Below are 12,574 nucleotides of genomic sequence, written 5' to 3'. Positions count from 1 at the left end.
CTGTTAAACTGGAAAATCAGTGGTGACAGAAAAAAAGAGAAGAAGACATTTCGGTTGGTGGTAAAAATAAAAATAGAGGTAATACGACACTAGTGTCTGCTTAACATAAGGCATGAGTAAATTCTATGGAAGGAGTAATGAATGCATCTTCCTAAATGCCAACATTTACATTTTGTGGTCCTCCAACCCAAGTGACCATTCTGAACGACTAAAGCCAATGCAATTTACCATGAACAGAGTGGTAGGGCGATTATGAAATGATGTATATTAACATAACCCTCTCCCTCACTGTTTGTATGCATGTGGACCCATTGGTTAGTGTGCTGCAGCATGGAGTTAGGCAATACCAGCAACATTTTTTCATACCTTCACTTGTAGCTTGGCAACCTAGGGGGTGCCCCACTACCCTACTTCCTTGTGAATAGGACCCCTTTACACCCCACCCACCCTAATGGATCTGCAGAACACAATGCATTCAGATTGAGAAAAGCCAAACTGCTTTTGAAGAAAGCCACAAGCCCTAGCGTATACATTGATATTCATTCCCTCACTGTTCCTTACTTGCCAGGCTGTTGGCTGCACTTCTGGAAATTATACTCTGTAAAGCTATGGGACTACTTTGAAAGGGGGATTTTTGAGGTCATTATTAAAGGATTTGTGAAAAAAAAAAAGATCATGCAATCACATGTGGCCATGCGAGCCAAGTGTAGAGCAAGAGCTGCTGTGGCCTCCAGCTGTGTTGTGGCTCAATTGATATTACCACATGTACATTGAGCACATGTATACTCACCATGTCGAGTTCCTGGGAGACGCGGCGTTTACGTAGCTCCTCCATTCGGTCGCTGACGTCACTGAAGCAGGTGTTGTAGTACTCAGAGTACTCCTGGGCCAGGTCATCTATGTTGCCAAGAGAACCATCCTGAAGGAAGGAAGACAGAGGGTGGGTGATTGGTGGACTACAACATCCTGAGGAAGGAATGCAGTTTTTATCATCCAATTCTGCACACAAAAAAGCAGACCACATTGCAAAAAATATGCATCTTGACAAGTTATTTAATCTTGCAGTAAATCAAAAAAAATATATCAGAAAACAGTGGAAATCAACTTGTTTGAAGAATTTTCCTCAAATCAACCTTGTTTTTTTTTTTTTTTTACATATGTAAGAAAGACTGTGTTCAACTCTGAACTGAGCCACTCCCTGTTCACCTCATATCTACATCCATGTAACCCCTCACTCCCTAATGCTGCCTACACCTTTAGAGCAGCTTCAATACAGCAGTGCTCCAGGCCAGGAGAAGGACCATGATCAGATGCCTGACAGGCCCAACGTTTTCCACATGTGCCATAAGTACAGCTTGATTAATCCACTGCCACATACATAAACAATTAGTGGCACATGAAAGATGCCTTCTAAGCCAGCAGGCATGCAGTTTGGTAAACCTGGCATGGCGGTAGGGTGGCACAGGGACACAGACAAACCTAATGACTCACATACACACACAATCATTTGATAGACTGGTACTAGTAATTTTACTGAAAAATCGGAAATACAGCAGACTCGGCTACTTCCGTATGTAAAAGGTTGGTAGGGTTAAGAGAAGATGGGGAAAAAGTAGTTTATATGGGAGTGTGTGCTTGTGTGTGTGTGTGTGTGTGTGTGTGTGTGTGTGTGTGTTAGGAATGGGACAATATGAAAATCTGACGTCATGATTAACCTGGCCAAAATAATTTACGATATCATCTGCAGAAAATGCTTAGAAGTCTTAAAATGTCACTAAAAGATACTGGCATCATTTTACCTTACATTTTGTTCAGAAACAAATATTTTTTTATTGCATATATAAATCAGGAAATCATGATCGTACTGTACAAACATTCTGATCATGGAAATTCATCATGATCAACTTTTTGTCAGTGTTATTTATTGCGATGCGAGATAAAAAAATCCTTTATCGTTACATCCCTTTTATGTGTGTTTCTAGTCTCAATGATCCACAGCCCCACTGGCCCACAACCTTGACAAACCATTAACTCCAAAGTACAAACTGGTGCAAACTGGAAAAACATATATGTGTGGTGGCAAACGTTCTGCTCTGCCCATACGGCCATCTGTTCACACACCCCATTCAAAGCCAAAATAGCCCGTAATAAAAGGTCTGCACACATATACGCTGGCAATTGATTCAGTCTTATCAGATCCCCCACAATAAGTGACTTGGGCCAGGCACACTCTGTTCCTGGGTTTTGTCTTCGTCGAGGCCCGTATCAGGGATGCCCTTTACCTTCTCAGACATTGTCCAAAATCAAAACCAAACACGCTCTTCCAGTGAGCTGTAGTTTGGGTCAGCACAGTTCCTGTCTTTGTGTGGAAGATATGTGTTTATGACTTGGGGAGGAAGCTCTGCTACAAATAATGATGACCTTACTCAACAGAATACTCCTTGGATATAATGTTTAAGATCAGTCGCTAGGTTACTTCTTATTATTAGGGTTCTATAAAACTTTGAGAAAGTCAGTGAATACAAAATGATGGTTCCCTACAAGCTTAGCACAGACATGGATGCTTTTGTTTCAAAAATGAGATAATGGCCATTTAAAAAATGTTGTCACATTCATATGAATAACAACTAGTGGAAAATATTTACCTATTTAGCTAAGACCATTGCCATAAATATAATCAAAATTATCATTTTGTTAGTGGAGGACACTGGATTTTTGATCAATTTCAAATTGCCCATATTTTTAAATGAATCCCTTGAGATTGTCTGCAGGACATCGGAGAGAGGACTAGCTCCTATCTTCTGCCTTGGTGAAAATGTAGGCCATTCTAGCAGTGATGGTTAACTGTTGAATATTCATCAGTGTTGATCTAATCTGTGCCAGGCAGACAGCTAGCATTGAGTCACTGTGTAGGGCTCGAACAGTCTCTCTCAGTCTCTGTCTCTCTCAACGGGACTCCCTATCTGAGTGCCAGGCCACAGATGAATGGGGTACTGTGGAGTGTGCCACACACGCACACACAGACACACACACACACACACACACACACACACACACACACGGGCACAGGGGCTTCTTCAGTGATGGGTGTCTGCTCAAAGACAGAACACACATTAGCATGCATGCACACAGATGCTGGAGATTTCAAAAACAACATTGGACCAAAACAAACAGGCAGTCCAGTAATTCACAAACCAACTCAGGGGACTGAGTTATGGAGGACAACTACTGATTATTCACAGAGTGTAACAGACTAACAACGTGCATGATTTCTCCCCTTGTGTCTCAAAAGCGCAGTTTGTCTGGCTGTGATCTATCCTCCCAGAAACATTACTTGAGAGCTCCTGCTATGTCCACACATATGGTTTGAGATGACTGAGATTCCCAGTGGGAATACTCTCTGGGCAGACACATGCTATCCCTGTCATTCCTCACACTGACTGAAAGCACGCTCTTATTAGGGAACTCCAGGGTGTTTTAATCACCATAAACATGCCAAGACTACACTGATCTATTCAACATATCCCACAGTGAAGTGGGAACCTGTCCTGACAGTACGCCCACTCCTGACAGACTAAAGACCACCCCGATTAGGGTTAACACTGGTGGATTAGTTGGGACTGACAGAAATGTGCCACCACAGCAGAAATATTGATGTATGGTCGTTCTCATGCAACTGTCTGGCCTGTCTGCAGGAACTTTGGGGTTTGATGTAATGTAAACCTCAGCTATGCACAGGTAAAGCCTCGTATGATTTGTTGGGCTACACATTGATTTTCTCCACCATGTCTCAGAAGGATACATCTGTGTCTGTATGTGCAGATATCTGGGATTCCTCCACTGGCATTAGCTCATGGAGCTCCAACACAGCTGGTCCCAGCTGTACCACTGCGTAGAAGCCCACCCCCCCATATGTTGCTCAGCACCCCTTTAAGTACACAGTTGTGTGTATCCACAGTGTATGTGTAAGTGTGTGCGAGGGGGGTGGAGGTTGGACAAGAGAGGAGAGAGTAACTGCCTTTAGGGGACACAAGCCCTTTTTACACAAAGATCCCGCAATATTGCCGTTTTTTTACACTGTACCAAACGAAGTTGGCATAATTCTGCCCCGGTGTGACATTTAACACTCCAGTGTCAGCATTTCCAAATTTTGAGGGGTGGATTTAGGGAATTTTGGATGGTCATTTTGGGTTCCTGGTTAAGGTTAGATTTAGGCATAAGGTGGTTATGGCTAACTTAGGGAAAGGCCATAATGAATGAATATGTATCAATTTAAAATCCTGTTGCCCTTCTAGCACAAAAAAAAAAAAAAAAAACTCATGACAGCATAGTCCTGTCCTGTCCGCTTTACACAGACATCAATTTAGCTCTGTGACAGCCTCCACTGCTGGGCGTAACGCTGGAACAACAATGTCGCCCGTTCCATGTTTGTACATTTTACGCAGAATGGCAAAGCGGAACAATGGCACAACATTCCTGCCTTGAACAGGCTGTGAAAAAAAAGGGCTACAGATTGAGTGAGAGAACACGATAAGGAGGAATGGATGGAAGATTGATTGTTTGCACTGGGAGACAACCGGCTGAGTGTTTGTGTTTAAGGGTCAATCTGCCCGTGTGGGAGGGCAGGTAGGAGAGCACACAGCGGTCTGACAGAGGTAGACACAGTAAGCTGGAAAAGGTTGGAGGGAGATGGACGTGGGATGATTTGTGGGGTAGCACGGGGTGAGAGGGGGATGAAACATCTGCAGTCTGGGCAGAGGAGCTTTAAAGAAAAGCTTTATCTTTAACAAAGATCCTATAGGCAGGCCTTAAATCTATCACCCAGTGCTTTATCTGGCCTAGACAACATATGGGCATCTGTTCGTTAACATCGCAAACAATCACCATTTAAAAATTCCCTTCTCTGAAAGTATCTCTTGAATATGGAAGGCGTTTAGTAGAAAACTTTCCCAAAATATAAACAATTGACAAAGAACTTCCCTGACAACAATTTTAGATTCTGTTTGCAGTCAAGACTAGTACCGTCCCAGCTGATGTAACTGCCTCTCCACCCTGGATGTGCATGAGGTCAACACCCCAGTTTGACACAAGAACAAAAGCCATACAAAAGACAACACCCAAGGCAAATGCAAATGGTATGTGAGTGAGTTTGTGTCTATGTGTGCACATATAAGAAAATGTGCAAGTTTATACAACAGCCTTGAGATTAAACCACAAATATTTTATGTCCAAGGCCAAGATGCTGTTGTTCCATCAAGATGGATACTCTCAATTCCCTGGTCAGCTGAAGTCTGTCTAAGTGAAATGATAACACTGTTGTGGTTCAGTTCTGATCCAAGACTTTACATAACTCTCTAAACGAAATTTCAGATAAAATACTATTTGTGTAAAAAAAAAATTGCAGGAGTTATTCTACCTAAAAACACAAACCACTGTGAAATGACTGAGTGAGTTGCTGTCATGCTGTTTACACTATGGGAAGACAAATTACTGCCGTTGCACCACCCTGGGAGAATATTTTAGTAATGTGTGATTTGAATGCTATTGGGCCAGGGGATTTACACAATATCTCATTTATTCACATTGCAAGAATCGTTATGAGGAATGCAAATGATTAGCAGTCATGCCTACATTCCAGTGCACAAATGTTACCTCCCCATGTCTCTCATGCAGAAAAATCAAATTACCTCAGCTTTCATATTGGAATCTACCTCATGTGAGTATAAATGTATAGGCTCCACATGGCCACACAAGGCAGCATGATGGAGGAGATGAGAATGGAAACAGCATTAAGGCCTACTGACCCCTGCTCACTTAATCAATTAGCCATGGCATTCCTGGCATTTTTTTGCAATCTGAAGGTTTCTGTTCTGCAGGCATAAGTCAGCATTAAACAGTGCGAGTTTAGTGACAACCATGTGCTGTGTGGAAACCTCTACATCTTAAAGTCAGTACACACTGTCAAAATCTAAAATATATAAAAGAATCTACCATTTTGGTCCACCACGCTGTATCTGCTACTATGATTACCCGAGAAATGCATGTAATCTTTACCAGTTTATGATGCCATGATGTGCAATGCTCCATTTATCCTTATAGCTGCTAATCTTTCAACGGTACATTCAACTTCCACCATCTTGGCCAGTGTCAGTACTGAAGAAATGACCACAGCTAAAAACTATGGAAATACCTTTGTTGGAGGCGTAATTCATTTACCCGAGGTCTAAACTAAACAGCCTGGATGAAACATTTAGTGTGGGCAGTTAATGCGCTGGGAGTCCCATGCTGTGCGAATAAGGATTTATTCTTTTTAGGGTAAATCTGGTGGAACACATTTCCTGAGTATTGCCATTCAACACTTCCACTGAAAGGATCCTGTAGCACTCACTTTAACTTTCGCAGAGTAAAAAGTCTGAGTCAGCAAGCTGTTCTTTCACTTCAGATAAAGACATCGGCAAAAATGGGAAGCTCACAGTCGAACAGACTATTTCTTCAAGAAAGACCATCTGAACGTCGCACTAAAGCTCTCTCTTGTAAAGTTATTAAAAAATTCCACAGCCAGCATGTGAGGCAGAGCTCATGGGTGCTGACAACTTCGGGCCCTTCGCGTGCTCAGGAATCACTGCCAAGTTGCAGAGCTAATCTCTCAATCAAGTTACATTCAATTCATGTTTTCCACAGCGTGTTAGATGTTGAGCAGCCTCTCAAAGAAAGTGCTTGTTTGTCATACCCAGCAAGAGACACATTCCAAAAGGCTAAAAACCATTAGTCCAGGGCCTAACATGTTTGTTCTGGTCTATCCTTTAGGTACACATTCCTGACAGTGCCGTTTATCACAGTGAGGCTCAGTCACGTATAGGGGTTGAGTTGTGGTGTACATGGCAGGAGCTATTGTTACAGGGCTGGCCTTGTGACTAGCTGTACTCTAGAGGGAGGAACAATGACAACTGATGACAATAGAGTCATGCATTTGATGTAATGCTAGAATGTCAAGCAGTACGATCACTTTCACTTGATACACAACCTCAGGACGGGAGCTGTGGGTTGAAATTGCCACCCACTCACTTGTATTGTGTTGAAATGAATTGTGTGTGCTATTTGAATGAGGTAGACAACTGAATTATCCTGTTTCACTTTGTGTCATAGATACACAAACCAAACCTGCGAGAGACTACCTGACTTGCAGTCCCCACACAACTCATCATAAAAGCAAAGGCAGGTAAGCAATCTCTCACTCCACCCAGCCCTGTATCCCTTCACCCCCTGAGGCTCCTGCTTCAGCCAAGAGCTGACCATCCTCATCCTCAACCTGAGATAAACTTCCTGGACTGGTGCGGTGTAAGTGCAGCCGCCAACCAATTACATTAAACAGACCAAGATGAGAAAGATGAGGGGAGGATGAGATATGAGGGATGGAGGAAAAGATGAGGTAAGACAGGTGCCTGAGAAAGTGAGACTGCATCGGTCCTGCACAAGTTACCATAAACCATCACCCAGCATCTTCGCAAGAAAAATGGTCAAGGAAGTGTTAAATTCCACAGAACATATAGACAGTGGAGGTCTGGCAGAAAGGACAAGTGCTGCCCATTGGAGCCAACGGGGAACACTGTCGAGGAAGAGAAGGGGCCACAGCCCACCGGCTTCAAGAGGGCTTCCTGAGGATATCCGTGGGTCTCAGAGAACAGTGCACTGGTGCCTCAAAGGAAACCTGCCAGATCTCCATATGACCCAAATAATGAATGCAGTCAAAAAAGGGTGAGCAAGGGAGAGCTGAGCTGAGCTAGACAGGGCTAGTCTGGGCAGCGATGGACAAAATTAAGCTTTGATAGTGTACAGTATGTTAGAACACTATGTTACAAAGTAGCTCAAATAGCCCTCGTTTGACAGAAAAGGACTGAAGCATACATACCACACACTACGAAGTGCTGTGTGGGAGGAAACAAATAAGGATCACTTGGTCTAACCATATGTTTCCCAGACACAATCAATAATTGTGTCTCGAGAGCAGAATCAAAGCCTTAGGTTTAGAGATGAAACATTGTTTGCTATATAATCAGAGCTTTCCAAATGTGCAAACCTCCGCCCACACTCCTTAGAACATTACAAAACTCTCTGAAAACAGACAAAAAGCTTCTCTGCAGGCAAGCAAAATATTCCCCAAGGCCTTGGCTCAAGATGAACTTTCAAGCAAAGTGGGATAAGAGTTTTCTTTCAGAAGAGCAAGTAGGGAATACAGGATGACTGTCAGCTGTTCAGGTGATCAAATAATCTTAGCAGAGAAGGAGCACAATTAGAAACTTGCGGTGCCTGAGGCCATGTCTGAAAACGAAGGCTTCCTTAGAGATGCAGCAGCTATTCCAGGTAAAAAGTAAATTGTACAATCTAAAAAAACGTTTGCCAGTGGAGGTGCTATGGTTGTGCGAATGCATAATAGAGGCTGTGGGTTGGACTCTCATGAAAATCTGGAACTGCATTACACACACACGCACCTCAAAAGACATTACACTGAGACAAAGTTTCATGTCTCCAGTCAAATAGCTTTAATGTGGCTCATTTAACATTCAAGAAAGAATGTTCACATCTGAGGACTCGGGGAAAAAAAAAAAAAAAACATGTCTCCAGATGCAGTTGGGTACAGAAGTAAAAACTCACTCAGGCATCTGTAAATCCAAGAACTTAAAACATCCATAGCTCTTGTTCCCTGCATTCCTAAACTGCTTTTGAGTGTTAATTAGCTTGAGGGTTGTTTACTTGGCTTCAACCACAAATTAATGACTGGCTCACTTAGGTATTCTTATTAAACACATTCCACAACAGGCTGCTGTGTATGGTTAACCTCAGAGATGGCGACTCCTCAGGATAATACCAGTCATCGTGCCCTTTCATCGACTTTCAGCACCATGGGATTCCATTATAAAAGGTGCAAACTTGCACAAGCTTACTTTATACTTTATACTGCAGAAATTGTTTGCTAGAGTCTGTTTTAATGCATAATGTGTGCAAGGACTTGACCTATGAAAAAGGCCATAATAGTTTTGGCCTTTCGATATTATGCTGAGACATAAGCAGCAGAAAACAGGTAAAGTGGAGTGAGCATGGTGGCTTGGAGATTATCAGGACAGATATCTATCACAACAAGTATTCAGGCTCGTCCTCACATGCAAGCAGCCAGGATCAGTGCATCTGCATCACTATTTTAACTTGGTTCAAAGGGCTTGGGGAAAACCCAAATTCAGAAAGGTCTTTCCCATATAGGACCCAATTATAACAAAAGTCATTGAAACACATTACATAGTGCAAAGGCTGTATGTAAGTAAGCCATTTTGCTTCTAAGGAAAAAAGGTATTCATTTAGCTCAGGCGATTAATTTCACAGGTTGCATAAAAATTTATGAGACTGAGCCTGATGTTTAGATAAAATTCACTGAAATAAGCTCAACCTAAATCAGCATTCAAGTCATTCAAAAATATGAGTTCTGCTGAAATGGACAGACATGGGTGTATTTAATGACTTTGTATTTGATTTAAGCGTGTAGATAAAAGTTTAATCTGGCAAACCTTTCTGAAAGACTGAAAATATTTCATCAGAAGTGCAAAATTATGGCAAAGGGAATTAATATTCCGGAGTTGTCAGAAACCATTAGCCTGACTTCAGACACTACACACTGCCATGAACTCAACAAACTAGTTACCACAAGTCCATTCAGTTTCTTCAGACATGATCATCCCAACACACCCAGGAAATATAATAGTGGTTGACTAGTTAGTTGGCCAGTGTGGAAAAACTGACTGTAGCTCAACTTTTAGGAGACACTCACAATCAGCAGCTACTGTACACAGACCAACCAGATTTTTCTCTGCTTCCCAAGCTTAGTGATAAACAGTTTTGTTAAAAATATTATCCATCCTGCCACAAAAATGGACATTAAGTTTGTCACAGCTATCAAGGTTTCCCAGAAGCAAGGTTCCAGCCATTGCTGACATCAATCGTTTTGATATAAATAGTGCACTGAATGTTTACTGGCAGGGTAGGTAGGTAGCTGACATTAATATTTAATTTATTCACAGCTCCAAGAAACTTTTTGAAAGCAACAAAAAAACACAAGGTATATTTTTCCAAACATAACTTCAAGCCCGGTGCACAGTGATGCATTTTACTTTGATGTTCCCAAATTTATGGTGAAATACTGTGAAGATGAGTTTATTTTCACTTCAAAACTATCACAACTACATAAGACCAGTTCACACTTATTGGTTGGACTACTTGTGGTGAGCACACAACATTAGAGATGGGCATGTTGGACAGATACGATTTGGGAATGAGTTAAAAAAAAAAAAAAACTTTCTGAAACTGGCAGTGGAGGTGTCATCTGTGCTGTGTGTGTGTGTGTGTGTGTGTGTGTGTGTTTCAGCTGAAGGGGAAAGACGTCAAACCTCAGCATGGCCTAACAGAAATGTGCCTCCAGTGCAATAAATCTGGATAAATCGCCTGGCTGGGAGCCCAGGTCTCCCACACGGTGTCAGAGAGCAGGACAGCTTCTGCCTCCTGCAAACACACACCATTCTGATCCTCAGTGCCAGACCAAACCAAATTAGCACCTCTGTCTTCAAACACTGAGACTGGAAGTGGCTGTGAAACATTTGTTCAGAGGATCAATCACATCCCATGGCCTGTTAAATTAAGATAGCTTTGGCTGCCTTTCCACACAAACTAGCTAACAAGCAGTGCTGCAGAAATCTGTGTTGTTACAATATATCTCCAAAGGACAGCATGTAGTCCAGTGGATTCAAGGCACAAAATGACTGTAAACAAACATAAAAAAAAAAATAAAAATCTCAGCTCTCTCTATTGATTGTTTGCTGCCTCAGATAACAAGCTTGTGTAGGAGGCATACAAACAAACAACTTGATGGGGGGGGATTGATGTGATATGACCAATCAGACATGTAAATACACACAAACACTCCCCCCAAAATGATAACTTTCACTGTGAGAATAAGTACAGATCATAGAATGACTTTGCCTGGTACAGAACAAACAAAAAACAACACTTTCTTCAAACAGTGGTCCCAAGGACAGAATCTAAACTTGGGAACCCCTGGCCTAAACCAAAAGGTCCACTGACTAGCATCTGTGGAAACAAGGCAGCATGAGCATGTACTCAATCCATAACAGTTGAAACATCGGTCTACAGGCTCAGTTGTTGCACGTAAACACAAACACACATGCAACCTGATGAGACTGGCACAAGTACAAAAGAACTGATTTCTCAACAGCGCAGCAACCTACCATGTTCTCACTCGATTCCAGTTTGCATTGAGATCGGACCACAAAGTATGACCTCCTCACTCAACAGGCCACTCGAAGCCCAAGCCGCATGCAGAGTGATGTGCGGGCCTCGGCACCCACTCCCAACTTGTTTGGATGCGTGATTTCACGCACCAACCAACACCAATACACAATCACCGATTTGCCAATCAGTGGCCCCTTTGAGGGCGAGGGTGAAATCTATCAGTCAGTTGTTACAGTCTATGATCCTGCCTCCCCTCCCCCCCAAAAAACACCCCCAAACTTACCAGCATCCCCATTACGTCCGTCCACAGTTGGGAGAAACTGTCGGACGCAGCAGCGCTGTCTGTCTGGGACTCGTTTGAGGGCGCAGCGGCCCCTTTGTCACCTTCCATAGTGTTACAATGTTTATGGTGTGTTCAGTTTCACCTCGGTGGCGAAAAGCTTCAATTCAAGCCCAGAGGCAGTGGCCTGATCACCAGCCGTGATCCGTGCCCAGGCAACTCTTGCTAAAGAAAGTTACTCTTGAATGCTCCAACATTCCCTGATATAATCCCAAGTGTGCTGGTGCGTAAAATGCGTCCAGTCATGTTTACAGGACATCCGTAACACTCATGTCATGAATCCCAAGGACAAAATCACCAGGAAGGCTGTAAAAGACTCTGTTTTTATGTCCCCACAACAGGTCATGAGTGTAAAAACTTTCTAGCGGGGTGTTCCCTGCTCCACTGTCCACACTGCGCCGATCTATGCCCGGGCACGAAGCGAACTCCACACCGTGAGGTGGGGAGGGGAGGGGGGGAGGCGGGGAGAAGTTGCAAAAGTGCGCAAAAAAAGTTTCCAGACAGTTCATGTAATCCCTTGGTTGTTGTGAGAAACGTCTAAAACAACTGCACCAAAGCGAGAGAGAAACTTATTTCCATTTAAAATAACGAGTGAGAAGACGCCCGAAGTGCAGACCGTGTCCTCCAAACAGTGCGCCTCCCCCCTCTCTTCACTCGTCGCTCTCTCTCTCTCTCCCTCTCTCTCTCTCGCTCTCTCCCTCTCTCACTCCTCCCAGCAAAACATTACAACAGCAAAAACTTGTCCCATGTATGTCAAGAGTGTAAAGGCTACCCGCTAAGAATGATCTCACATCCCTGAACAAAGAATAGCCTAATTAGAGTGTTGCTATAGTTTTCTCAGCGGAACATGTGGTAGTGAGTTTCAATAGTGATCTTATATATCTCTACTATGTGGCAATATATAATGCGCCTGTGGTACCAATCAGTTTGCACCACTGACTT

General features: G+C 42.9%; 1 protein-coding gene across 3 annotated transcripts in view; it reads right to left on the bottom strand.

The window, feature by feature from the left end:
- Positions 1 to 12,270, bottom strand: part of sash1a (SAM and SH3 domain containing 1a) — a 64,208-nt gene extending 51,938 nt beyond the window's left edge. For 2 of the 3 annotated variants that reach the window (XM_030046894.1, XM_030046895.1), the window contains exons 1-2: positions 11,576 to 12,270; positions 791 to 919 (exon numbers count right to left, since the gene is read on the bottom strand). In XM_030046894.1, coding sequence (XP_029902754.1) covers positions 791 to 919; positions 11,576 to 11,683 — 237 coding nt within the window. In that variant the 5' untranslated portion in view covers positions 11,684 to 12,270. Of the gene's footprint in view, positions 1 to 790; positions 920 to 11,288; positions 11,438 to 11,575 lie in introns of those variants that run through there. The other variant, XM_030046896.1, reaches the window with a different exon arrangement.
- Between the last annotated feature and the right edge of the window lie 304 nt (positions 12,271 to 12,574).

This window comes from Myripristis murdjan, chromosome 24 (assembly GCF_902150065.1).
Source record: "Myripristis murdjan chromosome 24, fMyrMur1.1, whole genome shotgun sequence".
Classification (NCBI taxonomy): domain Eukaryota; kingdom Metazoa; phylum Chordata; class Actinopteri; order Holocentriformes; family Holocentridae; genus Myripristis; species Myripristis murdjan.
Note: the sequence above shows the minus strand (reverse complement) of the source record. Positions and strands in the feature narration are given on the sequence as shown.